This window comes from Mustela putorius, unplaced genomic scaffold (genome assembly GCF_011764305.1).
Source record: "Mustela putorius furo isolate JIRA1106 unplaced genomic scaffold, ASM1176430v1.1 tig00000487_pilon_pilon_pilon, whole genome shotgun sequence".
Classification (NCBI taxonomy): domain Eukaryota; kingdom Metazoa; phylum Chordata; class Mammalia; order Carnivora; family Mustelidae; genus Mustela; species Mustela putorius.
Window position 1 is genome coordinate 3,319,643 of NW_025421399.1, and position 23,840 is coordinate 3,343,482.

Genomic DNA, 23,840 nt, shown 5'->3' on the forward strand with positions numbered 1-23,840 from the left:
TGGGGTGGCTGGCCAAGGATGGCGTGGGGACGACATCCAGACCCCTTCAGCCGCCAGCCCCTGGCCTGTGCCTTCTGATCCATTGGCTATCTCTTGTGCTTCTTTCCAAGATGCGCAGCCTGCGAGTGGTAGCAGGGAGCGGTGGCCAGACACTGGTCTGGATTTGACGACAGAAATGATGGCGTGTTGCTGTGGTTTGAATCTGATTTTCGCTAATGAGGTTTTGTGGATTTTTGTGGTGATGGTGATGGTTATTGATGCTGCCAGTCTCCCCAGAAGTGACGGAGCCTCAGATCACGTGGCTGTCCGTGTAGGCCTTGGGAGGATCAGGTCTTGGAATTGCCAGAAAGCCCCATGCAGGCTTGTATGGATCTTTGCTTGAGGAGAAGGTAAACGGGAGGAGAGGGGGGCGTGCGCGTGAGCTGGTTTCCTGGCTGCCTTCACCTACGTGCAGGGGTGAGGAAGCTTTGGCCAGGCGGCCAGGTTTAGCCAGTTCCCACTAACTGAAGCCCTGCTCTGCAGGCTGACAGAGCGGAGTTTCGGGCTTCGGGTTGGCCAGAGGCTAACTTGTGCAGAGTCCCCAGAGCTGGAGCAAAGTGCTTGGGCCGGACTCTATGTAGAGACTGCTGCTGGAGCCTGCAGCCCCATTGTCCTGCATTATCACCGGCGGCCACTAGGGGCGTCCCTTCTCCCCCATGCTGCAGACTGCATGCACCAGCGATCCCAGCTGACTTTTGACTCCTTGACTCCAAGATACCCAGACCAAAGAAGCTGCTGTTCTTAGCAAGATGTGCACTGCATTCCACAGACGGGAGGAGCCAGAGAGACAGGGCTTGCCTTTAGAGCCTTGGCTGACATCGGACACCCCGCGCCCCAAATTCCCAGAGCAGCTTACCCTGTGCATGCATCTGAGGATATCAAAGAACGAAGTGCCGGACTCTCTCCTTCCCTGGGCGAGACCTGGAACTTGGAAAGGCTTCCTGTTGTAGGCTCTGTCAGCTCTGGCCCTGGGCCCAGCTGCCGCTGAGATTGGGGCTGCACCGGAGTGAGCTTTGCCTCGGTTGACCAGGTCACAGATGGAGTCTGAGCCTGCTCTAGAAGAAGCATCTCCTGGAAAGGCCCCCGTGACTCCCTCCAAGACCATGTGACCTGCTCCCCGAACTCTGCTGTCATGTCACAGTAGGGACCTCGTTCAGCCCTCGGCACTGTCGCCCCGGCCCACAGGAGTCAGCTTGATGCCTGCTTAGTCTCCTTTTTGTCCAAACAGTTCCCAGGTTCTTCACTCCACCCTTGCCAGGACTTCAGGTCAGGGAGTGCAGAGAGAACCATTGCTTGGGGTTCAGGGCCTCCCCACAAGGAGCCCCACAGGATGGTGGAGCCGTGGCTGGCGTGGACCAGACAAGGGACTGACTCCGAGGCCTCCAAGCTCTTCACCTGGGACCTGACTCCGGCAACTGTGGTTGGAGGGCCTCCCGGGCATGGCCCCCACCCCCCCCGCCCCCGGTACTCCTTGTTGGCACCGCTGGGCTGTTGGACTCCATGTTTCCACATGTGTACCTCCTGCCTTTGGATTGACTACATTTGACCCCTTGGCACATTCCCACGGCCTCTGATCTCCGTGTGGGGAGAGAGCTGGGTAGAAAGGAGGCCTCAGCTCTGGGTGGAGATATGTGTAGGGCTCACCCCCCCACCCAGTGCCTACTCTCAAAGACGCTGACGTCCGTTTTGAAGGCTGGCCCACACCAAGCCCCCTCAGCACCCAGTTTATGGGAAATTCAGGCCTTGCCTGCAGCTCTCATCTAACTGCCGTTAACCCCCTTCCTTGCCGGCTCAATGAAGCCCAGGTGTGGGGGTCCCTGTGGTCTGAATTCTTTGCCCAAAGATGACCAGCATTTAACCAACCGAAAGGATAGCCCAAAAGCCTGGGTAGCTTCTCGAAGCTGCCATCTGGGAGAGGGTAAGGACCCAACTGTCAGGCCAGGGGTGGGGGACGAACACATCCCTGACCAGTGCCTACCCAGCCAGGGGGGCAGCCTTCCTGTGGCCTGACCAACCCGCCCCAGAACCAGAGGAGACGCAAGTCAGCTTCGGTTTTGCCCTGCTGCCGAGTGAAGGCAGGCCCGCCAACAGGCTGTCGCCTGGGAGGTTGTGTGGGACAGTCTTTCAATTCAAAGATACTGACTCCAGGCAAGGTGGGCCAAATGTGGGAACAGAGAAGGGGGAAGCTTCACTTTTGTCTGGGCTTGTCCCTGGGCTGTGGGAGGGGCATCCATTTCCAGGGTGGGGGGAGGAAGTACCAAATGCATTGTAGTTCCACTGGTTACATCTCACTTGTTTCTAATAAAGGAAGCAGCTGAACCAAACCTCTCTGCCCTCGAATTCCTCGGGTCAGCAGGTGGCAGTGGAACCAGCCGGGGACCTGGCTTGGCTGGAGCACCCTCTCAGAGGGCGGCAGGGCCCCTCAAGGAAAGCTGCTGGGGAGCATCCCCTGGAGGCAGCTTGGAGTACTTTCCCTGGGCGAGGGTCTCCTCTCAGGGCGGAATTGGCTCTTTTCCCCTAACTTCTCCCATCCTGGGGTGAGGAGTCGGGACTGACCCAGGTTCACAGAGGAGCCACTGGGCCCTGGGCCAACCGCAGGGACCCTTGGCAGTGGCGCCAGTCCCTGGCTTCCACAGCTGGGAGCAGAGCACCCCAATAGTGCAGGGCAAAGTGGCCCCTCTGGGGGGGGGTCAGCCACTGCCCTATGCCCCCATCCAGATGCCCTATCTCCCCTTCTAGGCCCTGGGGGTGCTTTTTAACACTGCCGGCCACCAGTGTTACGCTCGGTAGGTGTGCACCTACTGCACACCTACCGAATGGTTCTCTGAGGAAGGGTGCCAGTGACTGCAGTTAGAATTCGCATCTCCCCACCACACACACACACCCCATTCTCTTCCTCTGGAGCTTTTCATCCATTCCCTGACCCTGTGCTGCTTTTAGGCCACCTAAAAAGGCTGGTGCCTCCGAGGGAGCCCCTTTCCAGGGAACGGGGGCTGCAGCCTGAAGACACAGGACCAACCCCCAGGGTCATCAGTGCGCTCCCATCCGACACACTCTAGCCCCTCAAAGCTCAGGCCTTGTCCCCACCCTTCGATTTGGGCTGAGAACACAGCCCTGTGGGCGGGACCTCTGGAGTTAAAAGTGACTTCCTTGCCTCCACCCTCCATCGTCATTCCCACCCATCTTCCTGCACCGAAGACTTGCCCTTCCAAGGCCGACTTCCCCGCTTTGGGGTCTCACCCCAGCAGGAAATCCTTCCTCATGCTTTACCAAACCAGAGAAGAGAAGCAGGATGGTGGGGGTGGGGGCTTCAGCTCAGGGTCTAGTGTTCTCCCGACACAGGACCCTCCCCCAAGCCCTGACCTGAGCGGGCCCTGTGGGGACAGAACAACCCGAACTGCTCTGTGTGCACCGTAACTGGACTCCGCCTCGTGGCACCTTGCTTCTCCGGGCCTCCCTCCCCAGGTCTGCAGGCCAGCCACCTGGCCTCCTGGCGGCCCTGAGAACCATGTGTCTGGGCTGCCTGGCCGAGGCCTTTGTGGTTCCTTCGTAGGGAGGCTTCTGGCTCCTTCAGAGTGGGAGCACCCTCTATGAGACACACGGATCATCAGAACCAAACGCTGCTCTCAGCGTGCGGAGGGCAGGCGGAGGCTCTCACTTCCTGCCTTGGGTCACAGGTTGCAGGAAGGAGAGCCAGCCCTGCCCTGGGGTCCGTGAGGCCCATTCAAGCCCCAGCCCAGCGCCAGCCCCAAGCCAGAAACTGTCCTCAAGCTCTGTCCCGAGTCCGTGTTGGTGCTTATGCCTGATGGAACCCAAAATGCCAGGGCTCCACCTGAAGCTCAGAAAGTCCCCTTTCTGGAAGGTTCTGTCTGGATTCTGCCCTCCAGTGTCTCGGCACCCTCTCCCAGCTGCTCCAGGCAGCCCAGAGCAGCAGGCTGGTTTCTGGGCCTTTGTCGTGGAAGGAGAGCCCTGAGTCTCGGATTCATCTACTGAACAGACAGGGGCCTCGGATGCATCTGAACCCAGAAAGCAGGGGTCTATTGAGGTCCCTCAGAGTCCTGTCCCCATCCCCTTTTAGGGCCATAACAGTTCTTCCCTGGCAGAAGCCCCCCACTCTTGCCAAATCCCCCTTTTCCATTCAAGCCCTTCATGATGACCGGGCAGGGGGAGCTTGTGAGTTGGTGATGCTGGAAGCAGCACTAAGCCAAGAGGAGGGGTCAGGTTATTTTGAGCTGGGGCTCTTCTCCGCCCCTCCCACCCCACCAGCTCCCTGGCTGGCTTAGACAAATTCAAGCCCTGCTGGGGGAGGGGGCCCACGGGACTCTGCCCTCATCCCTCCTCGGGGGGCCTGTGGGTCTGAGCCCCGAGGTGCTCTGCGTACAGCAGTAGTAAAATAAACTGGCTTCTTTATTATTATTATTTTTTAATCAATAGTCTTGTTCTACTGTCCTCTCCCGCACCCTTCTATGACACAAGTTAAAACCTGCTTCCAGGCTTCCTAGAAAAGGGAGCTCAAGTTCAAGAGCTCGAGGGAGGAACCCAGGAAAGCCTGGTGAGGGGAGGGGCTCGGGGGATGGCTAATGCCTGGGGTGGGATGGGGGCAAGAAGAGGGCTGGACCAGGCCCCCTGGGGGGCAGAGAAGAGCTGAAGGCTCCGGTGTCCACCCCAAATCTGGCAGCAACAGGTCTGGCTCTTCATGAGCCACGATGAGGGAGGGAGTGGGCCAAGAATCGGAGGAACTGGGGCCGTCTCAAGGCTCCAGGGTCACGGCCTGTTCTCTGGGGGACCAAAGCAGTCCCCAGCACCCCGCTGAGACTAGAGTGGAGTGGGCAAAGTGAGCAGGCTGGAGGGGCTGGGCCTCCCTCTACCCCTCTGCTCCACAGGGGGAGAGAGCCTCTGCCAAGGGACGCAGCCTGGCGCCCGTGGAGCCCCAGCATAGGTCAGTCCCACCCTCAGAAGCGCTGGACGCGGATGTGGACGAAGAGCGTGGCTGGCGACAGTGAGGCCCCATCCTTGGAAAGCAGGTGGATGTGGCGGTACCCTGTGGAGAGCGTAACCACGTGTCAGGTTCTCTGCACCCCCCACCCAGCAGGGCCAGGACCGCGGGGGCGCAAACCGCATCCCACCCCTAGGCTCAGGGCACACTCTCGGAGGACATCCCAGCCCAGGTGAACAGGGTCTCAGAGGCCCCGACGCCCCCCTCCCGCTCCATCCCCCGCCAACCTTGCTTCAGGCTGTCGAGAGGCAGCGTAAACTGGCCCACAAAGTCATTAGGGGAGGTGGCGTCGTAATCTTCCACCACGAAGCGGACCAGTGCCAGCTCCGGAGCCCGCAACTGGAACTGCAGGGTCTGCCCCCAGCGGGGGTTGAAGCCTAGGGCGCAGGCGTGGCAGTCAGGAGCCAGCTGTCCCCTCCCCCACCCACCCCCACTGCCCCCAGCATGCCCACCCACCGTTGTTGAGCACGTAGTTGGTCTCCTTTCGAGCACAGTCTGCGGGCACACCGTGGACCTCAACACGCACCAGGGGGTCCACGATGGAGTTCGGCTTCTCCGTGTTCAGCTTGGGCAGCTGCTGCGCTGTCAGCACCTGCCAGGGATGAAGGGGAGCTTCGGTCTGGCCCCTTGGTTGGGGCAGGGAGCCCCTTGCCCTCAGCACTCGCCCGGACCCCCCTGCACGGGGCTGAGACTCAGCCTGCCCTCACCCCAAGCCATCCCCAGGCCTCCACTCTCTGGTAGTACAGGCTGGCACCCGGCAGACTAGGACCCCTCCAGAACTGGCCGTGACCCTGGGGTTGGGCCCAGTGCAGGCTGCTGACCTGGATAGTGAGAGTGGTCCTGGGGGGCCCAGGGCACTCAGGGTCAAAGGTTGTGTCTGGCTGCCGCAGGCAGGCGGGTTTCAGGACGTAGCCGCACTGCCCGTTGATGAGGAAGCGCCCGGCATTGAGGTCCATCTCATAGCCTGGCGTCTGGAAGTTCAAGGCCACTGTGGACATAGCGGTGTCAGGGCAGGGGCTCTTAGGGACCCTCCTTTCACCACTCTGATTCAGGGTCTCACTGCCCACCCCTACCAGCATTTTGTGGGGGGCATCATGGCGTCGTGGCAGCCAAGGGACCCAGACCTTGTCACCTGCACCTGATCGCTGGTATCCCCCAGGCCAGAGGGGGATGCTGGGCATAGGCCCGGGCCAGAGTCGCACCCAAGGAAGCCTGCGGTTTCCATATCTGTGCTCAAAGAGATCATATTCCCCTCCTTTGCTCCTTTGCTGGGGCTTAGCATCCCTCCAGAGCCCACTCCTGTCAGTGGTGACTCAGGGGAGCTTATGTGTGTGTGTGTGTGTGTGTGTGTGTGTGTGTGTGTATGAAGGGTTACATGGGAGTAGATGTTTTGAACTTCCATATTAAAAAAAAAAAATGTGAGACTTTCACAGTGTCCAGAAGAAATGACTCAGATTTGTTTTCCCACTTATCTTCCTGACAATTGTTTTAATCATTGTTATTACCAAGAGAACCCAGTTTTCCACCTTCTGGAAAGCTGTGTGGCCCGACCCCTGCCCAGGCCTCTCACGGTTTCCTGGAGGCCACCCCCCTGCCCGTCCCTGGTCCTGCTGCTGTCCCTGCTCACCCAGCTGACAGCCTGAGTTCCACATCTCCTGGGGGCTGTAGTTGGCTGAGTTCATCCGCAGCCCCAGTGGGTAGACACGGGTCAGTTGGTGGGCATTGTGCCTGACGAAGCTGTTCCCTGGGGGAGAGTTGGGGCAAGACAACGATGAGTCCTGGGTGATGAGGGATAATGAGGGACGACTGGGTGTCCCTCAACTAATGCCAGGGACTGGAACTTCCTCTGCCCCAACTCTAGGGACAAGCGGGGAACTGACGCTAAACTCTGCTGCCCCCAGACCCCCCTGCCGCAGGGCTGAGAGGACCTCCCAGAGGAGGCTACTGAAGCCCAGAGAGGGCCAAGGACCCCCTTCCATTTCCTGACACTGCATCCCAGCCCCAAAACCCCGCATCCTTCCCCCCTCTCAGTGCCTGGAACGGGGACCCCAGGCTGACACCTGGCTCTCGTCCTGTCCGCCCCCATGCACTCCTCCAGCAGCGCTGCGGGTCCCCAGAACCCTTCCTGCAAGTCATGCCTCCAGGCCTTCTCCCGACCTGCTCCTCCAGCCTCGAAACCCCTCCCCCTTCTTCACCTGGCTGCTTCCACCCCAACTCTTGGTCTGGGGTCTTCACAGGTATCCCCTGCTCCAGTCCTTCCCTGATCTCACGCCCTCTGCGGGGCTCCTCCCTCAGCCCCCACCACGGCCCACCGATCACCCTGCACCACCACTCCCGACTATGTCTGGCCCTGCCACTAGGCTCGAGTCCAGCAAAGACGGACAGCAGCTCCCTCCTCCCTGGACTCTCCTCCCTCCAGGGCGGCCCGGAGCTGGGCATGTGCCAGGAGCTCATTCCCTGAGCCCCAAACTGGGGACCTCCTGACCCCTTCACTGGCCCTGAAGTCCTCTTAGTCTCCTTTCCTGACCAACTCCAGGATGCCCCCACCAGGAGCCTGTAGGCCTCCACGGCGCCTCTGGTCCCCAGATGCCCGATGTCCAGCTCCTACCTGCCTCTCGGATGAGCTTCTTGGCCTTGCGCTCGCTGAGGGAGCTGACCTGGCAGGGCTGGGGTGGCACCGGGTTGGGGCGCAGGGTCCGCAGGCGGGTGGCACAGCAGTACACGACCAGGGCCGACAGCTCTGGGGAGATCTGCTTGGCCTGGGAGATAAGCCTCAGAGGCGGCGCCCACCGGCTCCAGCCCCTCTGTCTTCCTAGCTCCCTTCCCCTCCCCAGGCAGCTCCTCCCTGCCCCAGCCATCTTGGTCCCCCTCAAGGGTCCCCCCTCACCCGCCGCCTCTGTTCTGCAGCCTCCACCTCTTCTTCTTCCTCTTCCTCTTCCTCCTCCTGGTCGGATAGAATTCGACCATCCTCGCTCCGAGCAGCTGGCAGCTTCTTCCCCTTCACCAGGACCCGGCCCTTCAGCTGCTGTAGGGACCCCATATGGAAGGATTATTTCCTCTTGCCCCATCAGTCACACAAACACCTCTATGTGAGGGGGGCCTGACAGGGGGGCGCAGGAAAGGCCACGCAAAGAGGAGGGATGCTTCTAACAGGAAAAACCATAGGAAACAATGTTTAGAGCCATCAACAGGGGACTGGCTGGGGAGGTCCCTCCAAAAAGAGTATGACACAGCAGCCTTTCCAATGAATGACGCAGCTCAGAGCCGAAAGAGAAGGAGCCCTCTTCCAAAAAGATCTCCCAGGAAAAAAGTGACGCTAGAACATGTAATCACATAAGCTTCGTTGTGTAACGTTTGAAAGAGAAGATAGTTCCGCACGTAAGTCTATACACACAGGAAAATTCTGGAAAGACGCACAAGAGACTTAAAGATGGTTACTCCCCATGAAGTAGGACAAGGGCAAACAAAGACCCATTTTCCGTTGTATACAATTTTGTACAACTTGATTTTTTTTTAACCATGTTTGTTTCGTGCTAATAAAAAAAAAAATCAGACACGCGCGCGCACACACACACACACACACACAGATGAGTCAATGTTCTGGGCATATTTGGATTGAGAGTAGGAGGAGAGTTTTCTCAAGAAGACAGAAAAACACAAATGTTCTGAGGAGGCAGATAAAACGTTCTGGGGTTGGGGAGGGAGAACCACCCAGGCCGGAGAGCTAAGGAGGTTCCTCAGACCACAGGAGGGGGTGGTCCACCCTAAGCTAGAATTCTAAGCCAGCATCGCTTGGCAAGGGCAGACAGCTGGGAAGAGAGTTTCTGGAGAAGACGCATCAACAAAGGCCTTGGAGGTGGGAATGGCGGAGATTGCGGGGACCCTGTAGGCAGGGTGGCAGAGTGGGGTGGGGGAGTGAGGGGGAGGGCATGGAGAGCCCTGAGTGGGGCGGGCTGGGCAGAGAGATGTATGGGGTCCCGACCCGTGGAGGTGGCCCACGGAGGTGGCCCGGCAGGGGCGGATGACGGACTGCCGCCCGCTCCTCCCCCACCCAGGCTCAGAGTCGGGGACATTCATTACCTCTGGGGATGGCAACTCTTCAGGGTTCTGCATGTCCAGGCCCTGTGTCACCAGCGCGTCTCCCAGGATGGTGCGCAGGTGATGAGCCATGACGGCCTGCTGCTCCAGCCCACAGTGGTTCTCGAGGGATAGGATGACAGGGTACGGGGACAGCTGGGGGTGGGGAGACAGGCAGCAACTCAGAGCCACTTCCCCCTCCTGCTCCCAGCACCCCTACTACACCTGGCCCCAACCCCCTTCAGGACAGACAGGCAAAGGCACTCCCGGGGGCTGAGTAGGTGGGATGTGGGGCAGACTTGGGGACCAGTGTGTCCCTGGGGGGACAGGGGCCAGATCTGGGGTCTCTGGGGAAGGGGAGAATGTCTGGGAAGCTGAGGGCAGGGGCAGGGATGGTTCTGTTGTTTAAATGCCCTTTATGTGTCAATGACATTGGCCATGTTGTTTATGCTACACACTCCCCACCCCCCACAGCCCGTAATTTTTAAGTGCGTTTATTTATTTATTTTTTAGTAATCTCTGCACCCAACTCTGGGCTCGAACTCCTGACCCTGAGATCAACAGTCGCACACTCTTCCGACTGAGCCCACCAGGCGCCCCACGCCCAACGTGTTTTGAGGGTAAGATTCGTGCATAGCTTGCCAGGAGTTGCAACTATGCAGACTTCAGGGCTGAACTTCTCTTTCGTGCCCTTCTCTTTGGGAGTCATGATTCAAACGTCCTTCCCTACCCGCAAGGTTTTCTTCCAGACATTCTGTGATTTTGGGGCATTTACTAAACATGGGGGTGGAGGAATGGAGCCTCTCACTCAGCTTTCTTCTACCCCACTGACCAGCTGTCCCAGTGGCACTGGGTGAGTGAGTGATTCTCTGGGCAGGGGGCGGGGGGGGGTTCTTCTGGAAGGACAGAGGACGCTGGGGTCACTGCGGGAGGCTCTGGGGCTGGGCATGGGGGTCCTGGGAGCTCACAGTGAAGGCGTGGTCACGCACAGTCTGGACCACATCTCGGAAGAGGATCTTGGAGGTGAGGGTGTGGCCGTGATAGATGATGGGCTCCCCTCCTGGTCCCTCCCAGCAATCCAGCTCCACACAGCGGCAGCCCTGTGCAAAGGCCCTGTGGACAGGCCGACAGAACAGCAGGTGAGGTGTCATGTGGAAGCCACGGAGCAGAGCTATGGACGGACTGAGCCAGGTTTGAGCCCCATAGCGCCCCCAAGCTGGGCTCCCAGATGCGTTCACCCCAACCACCCCCTGCTACGGTACCTAACATAGGCCTCCGTGCTGCTGAGCCCCCCGATCTGAGAGTCTGTCAGGTATGTATTGTGTGAGGAGGAGATGAAGTAGTGGGAGAGGGGCTGGCCCATGTCCTGGAACACGCATGTGTGGGCCGGGTCCAGGGCAGCCCCTTCAGGTGACAACAGGTACATCATGAAGCCATCCAGCGTCATCAGTTCGTGCTGCTTGGCTGTGAAGACGGGTCGAAGAGAGCGTCAGGTCACTGGGAGGACTCCCATGTCTGGCCCCACAGGGCCCCAAAGCTCACTCGGCTTAGTAACGAGTACCTACCTACTGACTGGACCCTGCATGAGTTACGCCATTTATTTATTTAAAGTAATTTCTATACCCAACGTGGGGTTCGAACTCACAACCCCAAAATCAAGGGTCACACACTCTATCAACCGAGAGGGCCAGGAGCCCCCACAAGTCATGCCATTTAATCTTCAGCCAAACCCCGTGAGGCAGGTATGCTGCTATGCCATGTCACCAGCGTGGCAGCTGCGTCTCCTAGAGCCAAAGGTGACTCGCCAAAGATGGCACCCACAGCCAGTAATTGTAGCTGGAAGCCCCTGGACCTGTCAGATGCTGAGACAGGACCGTGCTGACCCTGACCCCGTCTGTCAGTCCCCCCACCTGCAGGCCCCCACCTGTCTCGTTGAGCTCATAGGTGTGGATGAGCTTCTGGGCGTGGGCCAGCGTGGCGCCGTCCTCCCTTTGGTCCTCCAGGAACTCCAGCAACTCCGGGGCGCTCAGCACGCGGTCCTCGCCTGAGTACCGATGGAAGATCTCCTCCAGCTCAGGGCGTTTCAGCAACCGCCGCAGAAACTCCTCAATCTCAGCCCCCTCCAGCCGTTCGTTGTTGGAGTGGTCGCACTCCTGGAAGGCAGCGCGGATCGGCTCAGAGGAGGAGGATGCCTGGGGAAAGCGGGCCTGCACCGACCGACACACCCGTCGTCAACCACGCTGGGCAGGCGGGGACCCCCTGGTCCATAGGTAGAGAAACTGGGAGCTAGCGCACCAGCTCACACAGCTGCTCCGCTGCGGGGCTGGGATTCTAAGGAGGGTCTCTTGGCTTCAGTGCCTGTCCCTCCGCACCATGACCTACCCCCCAAAATCAAGATGTGGGAGGAAAAGCAGTGACCCAGGGGCAGGACAGACCATAATTCTTCCTCCCATGTGTTTGTGTGTGCAGGGCCATCCTTCCGTCCCCAGACCCACGCCCGTGGTCAGTGAGCCACAGGCTGACTTGACAGGGAGGAGTCCCCGTGTTGCTATGGGTTCAGGTGGACAGGTGCCATGGCTCCTGTGTCTTTCTGTGTCTCAGGTGGCTCAGACAGTCACCACCCACACAGGCGTCTGTCATGAGCTCCGACCCGGCCTCTGATGCCCAGAGCACCCCCATGTACCCCCGTCAGTGCTCCCACATGTGGGGTGTATCCGGCCACGTGGAGAGGTGCCCCATATGTCACAGTGGAGGAGGGTGGGCACGTGAGTCCGTGAGCAGACTCCTGCCTGCACGCCCGTGTGCAAGCCGTGCATGGCCATAAATGCAAAGGGTGCCTGCAGACGTGGAAAAATGAAAAGCACAGCTTTGCTGCTCTCTCTGGGGGAGCGGAGGGTCCCTCCCACCCCTGGGCTCTCTGCCTGAGGAAGAAGTTCTGGGCCCCCGTGCCCATCCTGGCCCAGCGCCCTCAGAGGAGTGCAAAAGGCTAAGTAGGCCCAGATATGGCCTTTCTGCAGGGCGAGGGCCCCGGGGTGAGTGAGGTGGGTGCCTCAGATGTCAGCGTGGGGGCAGGACCCCACCTTGAAGAGGCGGTAGGCATACATGTCATTCATGTCCACGTTCACCATTCTGAGCAGGCTCTTGATCTCCTTGAAGCTCATCTTACTGTCCTGGTCGGAGTCTGCACGGTGCAGATAGGCGTGGATCCAGGTGTGGGCGCTCAGGAAATACCCGCAAAAGCCTGGGCACCACCGCCTGCCCCACCAGGTGCCTGCCGGGACCCCGGGGTGGGGCTCCTGTGTCCAGGGGCTGTACTTCCCCTCTGCCCGCGGCCTCCACGGGCCGGGGCTGGGCTCCCCAGAGACGGGAGGCCGCGGCGCCACCCTCTATTCTGAAGACCAGGGGCTGGGGCTCGCCCTCGGGTCCCCAAGCACCCGGCCCCCTCAGCTCCCCGGACCCCGGCAGCTGGGCAGGATATTGGTCGAGACGTTCGCGCTGGCTCATGGCGTCGAGGCGCGCTCGCAGCTTGGCCAGGCCACGCACCCAGCGCTGAGCCTCTTCCGCCGTGGCCGCCGCCAAGTCCAAGTTCTTGCGGCGGCCCTTGAAGGCGATGGTGAGGCAGCGCGCCGGCGGGAAGGCGCCCCCGAAGCGCCGCAGGCCCTCGGACTGGTGGCCCTCACGGACCGCCTCGATGTGCTGCACGAAGACTGAAGGGGGGAGGGTACAGGGCACGCACGGCAGGGTCAGGGCCGCTGTCCCCCGACCGCTGTCCCGGCAGCCCGCCCTGAGCCCGCGCGACCCAGCTCACAGATGTGCTGCGACGGCGCGCGCGGGATGCGCCGCTGGAACCACACGCTCAGGCCGTCCTCCTGCAGCCGGTACAGCCGCTCCTTGTGCCACGTCCGCGAGCGGATCTTGCAGAGCCGGGAGCCCTGCAGCATGGCGCGAACGTCCTCGTCCTCCGTCAGGCCTGCGGGGGGTGGGGGGGGGCGGGAGGCCTGACCACGATGTCGGGGCCTCCCTGGCCCCTGGCTCCCTCCACCCTCTTCCCAGCCGGCAGCCGCCAGCGGCCTTGCCCTGCAAGCCCTCACCCGCCACTCTTCCTCTGCTTAGCTTAACGTGTCCCCAGGACTGGATTTGGCCTTTCAGCTCCTCCGCCCCAAGGTCTCACCTGGTGTGTCCCACCCAAGCCCCGGGGTGGTGGGGAGGACACCAGTACCTTCTGTCTTGGTTAAGCCGCTGCCTCCAGAGGCCCTTAGAGCAGAGCAGTCCCTCAGGCAGCACCTGGCCCTTCCGCCTCCCTCAAGGTCACCCTGTGCCACTCCCTTCCATCCCGGTCTTTAGACTTCAAGACCAGAATCTGCCACCCACAGCCTTTTCCTTTGATGTGAAACCCTGACCTCAAGAAGGTAGTCTCACTATCTAACCTAAATCTCTCTTGCTGCAATCCAAGCTCCTCACCTCCACACTCCCCAAGGCAAGGGAGGATAGCAGAGGCCACCCTGGCTCCAGGGTCACAGGCCAACGACTCCAGGACCAGCCCTGCCAAGGCCAGCCTGGGGCTGATATCCAGGTGTCCTCTTTGTGTCCAGCTGAAAGCATGGTCTGCTGTGACACTCGGCACTCCCTGGGGCCCAGCCACCATCACAATCCCACCTCACCCCACATGGGTTCTCCCTTTCCTTAGCAGGAAGAAATGCTTACAAAACATCTACCACACACGAGCCCCCAATCACGAATGAACACACGAGAAAACAAGGACAGAGATGCTTAAGGAACAAAGGGGAGGATGCAGGCTTCAAACCCCGGAGGTCAGGCCCCAGCACCTGTCCCCGTGGCCACTGCATTGAACCCCTCTGCTCCTCCGTCCCTGCTTGCTCACACGGTTGGGGGCGTGTTGCAGAATTTAAATTCAGGGGCCCAGGGAGGCAAATCCCAACTCTGTCACTTCTGAGTTACACAGCCTTGGTGGCAGGAACCGTGACCGCTCAGGGCCCTGTGTTCTCCACGCACGCAGTGAAGACCACAACAGCCCCCGGCCTTGAGCTGCAAAATCTGAACTTCAGCTAAGATGCCACCCGTCATGGTGTTACTACAGCCTGCTCTCCTGCGTTACAGGTCGATACTGAAGATTTACCAGCCAGAGGACAACAGAAAGAGCGCGAATGCGGCAAACTGGAGGGTCCATGCCCTTTGGAAGGAGGAGGGCGGCAGATGAGGGCCCAGAGTTTCCAGAGAACAGGAAGCTGGGTTTGTATGTGAAGCCTCTGGATTTTTCAATGTTGGCAACTAAATCAAAGTGAAACAAAACCCTCTAAATTACCACTGTGTGAGCCAAATGAAACAGGACAGTGGCATTAGGCTTTGTGGCTCCCAGGCCCCTGTGTGTTGGGAACTCTGACCCATGCAACTAAAGTCTAAATCCCTGAGCCTTCTTTCATTCTCTCTGGGAGCCTTTGTAGGATCCTTCTTGTTTCTCTGACTCTCAGAGGACTCCTTCAAGGACGGGCTCAGACACCATCTCCTCCAGGAAGCCTTCCTTGATTTGTCCTCAAATGGGCATTCTCCCTCCCCAATCACCCACAGCATTTTATATTTTAACTAAAGCACCCCACCTAAATTGTAATTTCAGGGAACTTTAATAAACCCAAGGACAGGGACAAAGTCTTATATCCACATCTCGGTGCTCATCCCAGAGCCAGATTCACAGCCAGGGTTTTCTGAAAGGGGAGGACAAGCCATGTCCACCGACAACTGGGGAACTAAGCACGTTCTACCCCTAGCCCTACCCTATCTAGCCTTTCCTTGTGGGCCAGGATGGTTTCTGAACCCTGGCAGTGATCGGACTCGCCCGGAGAAGGTGGCAAACCCCACATCCCAGAGATTCTTGTCCGGCAGGTGTGGGCTGGGACTTGGGTATCGATGTTTAAAAATTGCCCTGTGAGGGCACCTGGGTGGCTCAGTGGGTTAAAGCCGCTGCCTTCGGCTCAGGTCATGGTCCCAGGGTTCTGGGATCGAGCCCCACATCGGGCTCTCTGCTCAGCAGGGAACCTGCTTCCTCCTCTCTCTCTCTGCCTGCCTCTCTGCCTTGTGATCTCTATCTGTCAAATAAATAAATAAAATCTTAAAAAAAAAAAATTCCCCTGTGACCCCGAGGGTGACTGTGATTGACAATCAGGGTCTCAGGGCCAGGAGGAGAAGCCTGCCATCCGGAGGAGCCCATGGTCCCCCTTGGGGCTAGCCTGTGGCTCTGAGGGCTCCAAAGGGTCTCTCAGAATTCAGACCGGGCTAGGAAGGGGAGGCGGAAACCTTGTCATTCCAGACAAAGAGCTACAAGGTGGCCCACAGCAGGCCAAGAGACTCACTAGACCCTCAGCCCTCTGCACCCACATCTGGGCAACTTCTGAATTCCCTCAGCCTGAGAAGCAATGGCTTGGGTGGCAGGACACTCAGGGAACCTGTAGGGCCACCACAACTGAGCCCCCCGCCCCCAACTCCCCAGCTATGGGAAAGGAACCCCTCATTCCCATGACAACCAGGCTCTGCAGCTGGGGCTACCTCCCCTGACCCAGCCAGTCCTCTGAGGCCAAGCCCATAGTTGAGGAGGGTGGGGGAGAAGGGGGGCTGGCGAATGACTAAGGCCGGAAATGGAGGTGAGTCACCGAGGTCCTGCTTTGTCCAGAGCATTCTGCAAACAGGACATCAAGACAGGGAGCCAGAACTTCTGATCAGCTCTCCACTGGGACAGGTTCCCATGTCGAGGGGGCCCTTGCCCCTGGCCCTCATCCCCAGCTGCCCAGGAGCCTGCTGGGGGAAAGGGTGACACTCTAGTCTGCCCGCCCAGCGGGGACTGGGACTGGTCTCTGGCTCACGATGCTCCCAAACATTTCCCATTGGAAAAGCCAAATAGAATGAGAGTTCAATGCCGGGCTGAGCCTGGTGCTGAGTTCCCAGAGCAGGTGACGCTCCTTCCCTGTTGCTTCAGCTTCTGAGCCCTGGGGTAGGGAAGGGATTAGGGCTCCAGACAGGAAGGGTGGGACCCAGAGAGGTCAGGGAGAGAGGTCAGGAGGAGGGCCCAGGCCCTGGGCAGAGGCACTGGAAGGCACCTGGCTCTCTGCCCAGGCACCCAGTCAACATTTATAGGCCCTGCCAGAGCTCCAAACCCACAGATGCTTCCTCCACCTCATTCCTACCCGCTTGGAGCAGGTGTACCAGCTGCCTGCTCCTAGTGCTTCCCGTGGGTTCTCTAATCTAAACATCTCTGCCTTGAACGTGGAGCTGGGCAGGGCCAGTGTCATGGCCACCTTGACCAAACAGAGGGGGAACAATCATTAAATAACAGTAGAATAATGGGGATGAACAAAGGCAAAAAAGATAGAAACAACCCAAATGTCCATCAACAGATGAACAGAGAAGCAAAGGTGGGTACAGACACACAGGGGGACATTAGTCAGCCGTAAAGAGGAGGGACATCTGATCTAGGCTGCACGGATGACCCTGGATGACATTACACTAAGTGAAATAACCAGTCGTAAAAGGACAGATTATCGTATGATCCCACTTATAGGCGGTGTCTAAAATAGTCAAATTCATCTGGACCGATTATATGGCCCATACGCCTCAATAAAAAAATTTCAGAGACGGAGTGTAATTAGAGGTTACCAGGGCCTACGGGAAGGGAGGAAGGGGGAAATGACGGGTTAATGGCTACAGAGGGGTTTTTGTTTGTTTGTTTAGGATAATGGAAAAGTTTTGGAGCGAGCACAACATTGTGAATGCCTCACATTGTGCATGTAATTAATGCCATTGAAATAGCCACTTAATGCATTTTTTACCACAGCTTTAAAAATTAGTAACGTAGGGCGCCTGGGTGGCGCAGTGGGTTAAAGCCTCTGCCTTCGGCTCAGGTTATGATGCCAGAGTCCTGGGATCGAGTCCCGCATCGGGCTCTCTGCTCAGCAGGGAGCCTGCTTCTCTGTCTCTCTCTGCCTGCCTCTCTGCCTACCTGTGATCTCTGTCTGTCAAATAAATAAATAAAATCTTTAAAACAAAAATTAGTAACGTAATAGTCCAGTAACCACTGGATGCTTAAATGGGTGACCTGTTTGATATGTGAGTTAACATCTCGATAAAGCTGTTCAAAAGGCACAGAGTGGGGGCGCCTGGGTGGCTCAGTGGGTTAAAGCCTCTGCCTTCGGCTCAGGTCATGATCCCAGGGTCCTGGGATCGAGCCCCGCATCGGGCTCTCTGCTCCGTGGAGAGCCTGCTTCCTCCTGTCTCTCTGCCTGCCTCTCTGCCTACTTGTCATCTCTGTCTATCAAATAAATAAATAAAACCTTTAAATTTAAAAAAAAAAAAAAAGGGGCACAGAGTGGCTAACGCATTCAGGGTCCTGGGTCTGGAAGGCTGTGGACCCAGAACGTATTGAGAGTTGGGGGCTGCTTAACCCCCCAAAGGGCCGTGTGTGGCTTGAATGAGCTAATGTGCAGGTGCCCTCCATGGAGGGCCTGGCCCACAGCGAGAACTTGCTAAATTAGGATAAAGTGAGGCAGTGGCCCGGGAGGGGAGAGGGACCTAGGTATTCCCACCCATCTGTCCTCATTAGGCTCGTGGTTCCCCACGGCGCTCTTCTCCAGCCCAGTTCAGTGCTGTCAGCTGGGGCTCGGACACCTTCTCTAGGCCAACCGCTTATCTCAGCCCCCAGAGATGGGTCAGGGGGAGGCTAGGAATGGACAGCCCCGTTTCCCAACTATCACCTTCGACCTGGATGGTTTGGTGTGTGTGTGGTCTGAGCCCTGAGCCGTTCTATGTCGGTGGCCAAGGCCAAGGGGGAGGAGGCGATTTCAGCAACTGAGCTGGAAGGACCGTGGGGAAGCCACGTCCATCTCTGATCCTCAAACCGCCCTCCCCTGTTTGCACAGACGGGCCACTGGTACTATGAGAGGGCAAGCTGCGTGTGCCGACAACAGCTTAGGTCTCCCAAGCCCAGGAAGGACACAGGGGCCGTGTGGTGGATGGCCAGAGGCCAGAGCTGACCAGCGGTGGGGGTGAGGGTGGGTGTGTGTGTGCTGTGGGGCTACAGCGAGTGTAGACAAGAGGGTAATGCATAGGCAGCTGGGTATGAAAGTGGTAGGTCTCGAGCAAGGGGGTGTGTGTGGGGGGGGTGTGCATTTAGGGTGTGTGTGCACGTGTGTGCTTTGCACTAGGGCACACTCAGGAAGGGCACCGGGGCTCCAGCAGGAATGTGAGCCATGCAGGGAACAGCAACCGACAGCTTCATGCCAAGTGGGGGAGGAGAGGAAGAGAAGATTTTCCTGACGGTTCTGGGAGGGAACACACGATGGTGAGGGTCCCAATACCTTCTCATCCTTTCCCTCTGGCCAGCAGGCAGCCCCAGCCCTGCAGGTAGGAAGCACGTCCCCCTCGCTGGGGCCGGCCGCCACACCCAGGGTGAAGGCCCGGCCAAGCTCAGCGCCAGAGTCCATAACATTCTTTGGAAAGTCAACACAGTCAGGAAAGGCAGGCAGTGCTGGCCAGACACACAGCGACCGAAGGTGGCAGCACCCTTCCGGGCAGGGCCAGAACACGCATGAAGCCGATCTGGAGGCAAAGGTTGTAGGAGGGGGGGCCTCCCCAGAGCCGAAGGAGGAGGAGAGGTGAGGGACAGCCCCCTCGTCCTGCCTGGCAGGCCCCGGCTTAGCCAGGAAGGCCACCCAGTTCTCCCTCCCACCAGGCCAGACACCTGCCAGGACTCCCACCTTCCAAGTGCACGCACGGCAGTCCCACTCACCCTGCAGGAGAAGTCCTGGGCAGGCCATAGTGAGAGCCCTCTGGCCGCTGGGGCACTTGGTGGAGGCCTGCAGGCCGGGGACGAAAGGGAACAGGATTCTGCCCACTCAGGCCTCCGCGCTCCCGGGGAGGATTAGGGGCCGGGGAGGGGCCTGACGGGTGCGGGCACAGACTGGGGCTCTGGGGAGATAGGGCTGGCTAGGGCTGGTGGGTGACATCCAGGATGCCCATTTAAATGCACATTTCAGGGGCACCTGGGTGGCTCAGTGGATTAAGCCTCTGCCTTTGGCTCAGGTCATGATCTCAGGGTCCTGGGATCGAGCCTCGCATCTGGCTGTCTGCTCAGTGGGGAGCCTGCTTCTCCCTCTCCCTCTGCCTGCCTCTCTGCCTACTTGTGATCTCTCTCTCGTTCTCTCTCTCTGTCAAATAAATAAATAAATAAATCTTTTTTAAAAAAATGCACATTTCAGATAAATAACAAGTGATGTTTTCGTGTAAGTTTGTTCCAAATGATCTGCTGTTGATTTGAAACTCACGTTTAACTGGCTGTCCTGGGTTTTATGTAACGCCTATGAGGATACCTCTAGGGGCTGGCAGAGCCTCTGCAGGGGAGAGGAGAAGCGGGCCATGGCCAGACACAAATCACTCACTCCCTCATTGTGACAGGAGCTTGGACCCCGGGGCCAGACGCCTGGGTTCGAATCCTCGCTCAGCGGCTTCCCAGCATTCAGCATCTCGGAATCTCAGTTTCTCATCTGTAAGATGAGGCTCATGGTACCACACACCTCATACAATTGTGAGCATTAAATGAGCTGATATGTGAAAAGCCCTCGCTCAGTGTTATAAAGGTGTTAATTCGTATCATTAACTCTGGCAATAAAGAGCCATCATTGAAACCTAGGCCTTAGCGGTTGTCTCTTAGCCATGTGGGCCCCAGGCTGGTGACGTCATCCCCTACCCCCAGCTGATCTGCCCTGCGAGGACATCAGCAGCATCTTCTCCCCGGGATGCCAAGTGTTAAGTAGGCTCCCGCCAGACACGAGCTCAGCATTGTGCCTGGGTTGGCAGGTGCTCTAACTCTCCCCAGCTATTCCCTGGCTTTCTGGGGACAGGCTAAGCCTGCAGCCACCCCCGCTGAGGAGGAAGGGACAGGAGAAGAGCCCCAGGCTCCACAAATGGCTCCCGGCTGTGTGCGATGGCCATCGCCATTGTCCCAGCTCCCCCATTGGGCCTGAGAACCTGAGAAGACCTTTCTTTCCTGTGGGCCCCTCTGAGCCTTTGATCTCCAAGCCGCTCCCCGCCCTTGTCTCTTGACAGGACCTGAAATAAAGTCTGTTGTCTGCTAGCCTGGGGGGTTTGGCCCTGACCCAGATGGGGACAGCCCTGAGAGCCACCTGGGGAGGAGCTGCGGCTGGCTGCCATGGTGGGAGCTCCCTGGGTGGTGGGCCTGGCCTTGGTGGCCTCAAAGTGGGCCCCAGGACACCTGGGTTTTGTCTCCACCCTGTTCCTGGAATCAGTGATGCCTGGGGAAGGGGCATTCCCCAGAAACTGGACATTCCTCTCTCGGCAGTCACTAGGCAGGACAGGGCAGTGGTGGGAGGGGAGGGTGGCCCAGGTGACATTCTGACACCCACACGTGCCCTGACAGTGTCCCTAGGATGGGATGGATGCCTTGAGCTCCCATGCGGCTTTACTCATGCCAAGAGGCTGAGTCCTGGGTTTGGAGGTATGACCTGTCTGAGAGTGTCTCCGGCTATTAAACTATGCGCCCCCCAAGGGCAAAGTGCTGTGGTATTCACCTACGCAGCCCCAGGCCTTGGCACAGTGCCATCACATGCTGATAGCGCTGAGCAGAAGCGTATGGAATGAAGAAGCAGCACCCCAGCCCTCCCCCAGCATCCGCCAGCCCTGCTTTTCTGGCCCAACGCCAGCCCCGGATGTCTCTGTGGCCCCTCAGCTCCCCACAGCCCTCCCCTCCCCAAGGCACCAGCGCTCCTTAGCCCAGAGAATGACACTGTCACCCAGCAGACACCTTTCAGATCCCACCAGCCGCAGAGTCCAGCCCAGCCCGCCTCCTAGGTGGTTCTTTTAGAACCCAACTCGGCTGTGCTGGTCCAAGTCTGAGCATCCCCATGGCTTGACCAATGGATTCCTCAACCTCCGTCTTACGGTTCTCCCTCATTCATCCCTGCCTTCGACCGACGTGCCCCCCACTCTCCAGGAGCCCTGCCTCCCTCCTCCTGCTTGAGACCCTCTGGGGCTCCTGCTGCCACCAGGGCAAGTCCATAACTCTATAAGGAGAGGCCTTGAGCATCTGGCCCTCACCTGCCTCTCCCCCACACCTAGCTCCACTCTCCCTCTGGCTCTGGGGTCCAGCTAGGGCCCTCGCTGGCTGCCCGGCACCTGATTTGCTCTCTCCCTTCCTAGAATTGTTTCTTTGCCTCATTGTCTGACCTCCTTGCTGATGCTTCCCCTCTCTAAAGGGCCAGAACTGTGTCTGTCCTATTTGTTGCTGAATCGCAGGACAGAGCCTACTATACGCACTAAGTAAAGGTCCGCCGAGTGCATGAATGATTGGAGGGTAGGGCAGAGATCATGTGTCTTACGTCTCCTCAGGGAGAGTGCCAGGTTCCGAGCTCAGAACATAGAGCTCAGTCCATTCAGATCTGAGTGAGTGACAGGAGGTAGAAATAAGAACAAGGTGGGGGGCAGTGACAAAGAGAAGGCAAGTCTGGCAATCGGCACCCCGAATTCTGCCTGGAGATTCACGCTGGTCTCCTGGGAAGCCCTGCCTATTCCCCCACACCCACCTCTCCATCATGAATTATTTATCAACAGCAGTTGCAACATACCATTTCAGGTTCACGGTCATGGATGTTTTCTAAAACACTCGCACACCTCTCATTCAAGCCACCTAATCAGCCAGTCAGTCCCACTCTGCCCAGGCTCTGAGATGGTCTCTGCCGCAGTGTGGCTGCCCACAGCCTCCCATACCATCCTCTGCCCTTAACTGGCTGTGTGGCCACTGACAAATTCTTCAACTTCTCTGCCTCAGTTTCCTCATCTGTGAAGTGGGAATTATACTAGGTGCCTCTCAGGAGAATGAGGAAGACTGAGTGATGGCACCTAGGTACCCAGTGCCCCCCCTCCCGACTCTGGGAGTTAACATTCCTTCCCTGTAGTCACTTCTCCTGAACCTGGGAGGGGCATCTGTCCTTCTCACTCCAAGGACAGTATTCTCACCAGTTCGACCAGTCCTACCTGGTCGCTGCAGGGGCTGCTGCAAACCCTGGGGGGGCTGCAGGGCTGGAGGACCAGTTTGAGAGGCTGGCCTCTTCCACAGCTCCCCTGTCTCCCTAACGGCGGCCAAGAATCCAGGAAGCACGGGGACGCCCGTGAACCCTGGAAGGCACAGGGTTCTGGGGAGCTGGGTGAGGGACACCCCCAGCGTGTCTCTCCCACTCTATTTCACCGGGTCCTCCGGGACCCCAATCCGCGCCCCGCGCCCCGACGCCCACTCCAGCACGCCCCGCGGGCGCCTCCTGGTGGGAAGCAAAGTCCACCGGCGCGCCTCGCCCGGCCGGGGAACGTCGGATGACCACAGGTGCGACCCCCAACCTTCCGACCCTCGCTGCCTGGGAAGCCCACGACAGCTCGCCCGCACACCCTCGCCGTCCCAGGCGGCCCCCCCGGGCAGTCCCCGCCCGCCCCGAACCGCCCCCGTCGGTTACTGACCCATCTTCTTCAGCGCCCGCAGCCCGGGCCTCCTGCTGCCGCCGTCCGGGGGCGCGAGGGCGACGGACGTCGCGACCTGGGCCGGCACCGAGGGCTCCTCGGGCCGGCGGCGGCAGCTCCTCCAGCGGCCGCACAGCATGGCTCGGTGGGGTCGGGGCCGGGCCGGGCTCTGCGCGCGGGGACAAGGCAGCGGGGACGCCGCTCCGGCCCGGCCCCGGCTCTGCGCGCGGTCCCGAGCGGAGAAACTTAGCGGCGTCCGGAGGGAGTCGGGGAGAGGAGGTGTCGGGAGCAGGGAGAGAGGGAGGGACGAGGTCGGGAAAAGGAGGGACCCGGAGGGAGGGGGCGGGGCCGAGGACGGCGCCAGGGGAGGTGCGAGGCGGGGAGCTGGGCGGGGACCCCAGCCCGGGAGGTGTGTCCTCCGCGAGGTGTGGGAAAGGAAGGGGGCCGGCTAGAGTCACCCCGAATCTCCGTGTCCGTCCCCCGCTTTTGAGTCCTCCTCCCCATTCTCCCAGCGATCCTCGGCTCCCGGCCCCACCGATGACCCAAGACCCTATTCGGGGGTTGAGGGGCCAGCGGAGGGGCGAGGGTTGTCGTCTGGCACAGACACTTTCTCCGTTTTCTGGATCCTGACTCGAGGAGGACTCGGGACCCCTCTCCACCTTTTTCTTCCCTGCCCCTCCGGGAGCTTAGAAGGAAGCCAGACAGGGGAGCGAGGCTGCGGCGCAGCTCATCTTGGGCCGAAGGTCCTCGGGCCTGCCGGGAAAGCCGAGAGAACCCCGAGAGCTGAGCCAGGCGGGAGGGCAACCCAAACCGGAGGGGTGGGGGAGCGAGAAGGGATGGGTAGGTGTAGCAAGGCTCTGGCTATGACGTCATAGGATTAACCCTCTCCGCGCCAGACCAGGTGTTGGCCCCTCGGTTTCAGAAGTCTCGAAGTGGAGAAGATGGGGAAGCACTAAGTCTAGAATCCCCGGCTGAACTCCGATTCTGGGTTAGAAGCTTGGATGGGTTGGCGCCGCAGCGGGCTTTCGATTGCCCCGGGGAAGGCCGCCGTGCCCTGTGTAGGTGTCCTTGACATCAATCTGTCGGTGAACGTCGGGTGTGAGTCCCAGTGGCCGTCTCATGTGACACCATCAGAATATTTGTGCTCGAAGGGTGGGATGGCAGAAGACCAACAGTGTTAGTGTTGTCTGCCGCAGCTGACCCA

General features: G+C 59.2%; 2 protein-coding genes across 5 annotated transcripts; both read right to left on the reverse strand.

The window, feature by feature from the left end:
- Positions 1 to 4,428: 4,428 nt before the first annotated feature.
- PLCD3 (phospholipase C delta 3) lies at positions 4,429 to 22,961 on the reverse strand. Of its 4 annotated transcripts, none has more exons than XM_004772484.3 (15): positions 22,637 to 22,961; positions 12,921 to 13,082; positions 12,591 to 12,819; positions 12,193 to 12,322; positions 11,037 to 11,265; positions 10,375 to 10,576; positions 10,081 to 10,225; positions 9,116 to 9,268; positions 7,950 to 8,060; positions 7,644 to 7,785; positions 6,663 to 6,779; positions 5,857 to 6,023; positions 5,492 to 5,627; positions 5,263 to 5,412; positions 4,429 to 5,080 (listed from the first exon to the last, which is right to left on the reverse strand). In XM_004772484.3, the coding sequence occupies exons 1-15, from the start codon at positions 22,773 to 22,775 to the stop codon at positions 4,992 to 4,994; spliced, it is 2,301 nt and encodes a 766-aa protein (XP_004772541.2). In that variant the 5' UTR covers positions 22,776 to 22,961; the 3' UTR covers positions 4,429 to 4,991. The 4 variants fall into 4 exon arrangements, with proteins under 4 accessions (XP_004772541.2, XP_004772540.2, XP_004772539.2 ...); XM_004772483.3 differs by having other exon boundaries at positions 7,644 to 7,794; XM_004772482.3 differs by having other exon boundaries at positions 7,923 to 8,060.
- On the reverse strand, positions 17,482 to 22,617 carry LOC101691112. Its single transcript, XM_004772480.3, has 2 exons — positions 19,552 to 22,617; positions 17,482 to 18,969 (listed from the first exon to the last, which is right to left on the reverse strand). Exons 1-2 carry the CDS (start codon positions 19,633 to 19,635, stop codon positions 18,007 to 18,009), a joined length of 1,047 nt encoding a protein of 348 aa, XP_004772537.1. The 5' UTR covers positions 19,636 to 22,617; the 3' UTR covers positions 17,482 to 18,006.
- Positions 22,962 to 23,840: the final 879 nt, after the last annotated feature.

Excerpts from the sequence above, each read along its gene's own strand:
- LOC101691112 (XM_004772480.3), bottom strand. The coding sequence starts at position 19,635 with ATGCTGAATGCTGGGAAGCCGCTGAGCGAGGATTCGAACCCAGGCGTC. Across the intron at positions 18,970-19,551 it reads GCTCCTGTCACAATGAGGGA|GCCTCCACCAAGTGCCCCAG; the intron begins GTGAGTGATTTG and ends CCCGGCCTGCAG.
- PLCD3 (XM_004772481.3), bottom strand. The coding sequence starts at position 22,775 with ATGCTGTGCGGCCGCTGGAGGAGCTGCCGCCGCCGGCCCGAGGAGCCC. Across the intron at positions 13,083-22,636 it reads GCGGGCGCTGAAGAAGATGG|GCCTGACGGAGGACGAGGAC; the intron begins GTCAGTAACCGA and ends CACCCCCCGCAG. Across the intron at positions 6,780-7,643 it reads GAAGCTCATCCGAGAGGCAG|GGAACAGCTTCGTCAGGCAC; the intron begins GTAGGAGCTGGA and ends ACTCTCCCCCAG.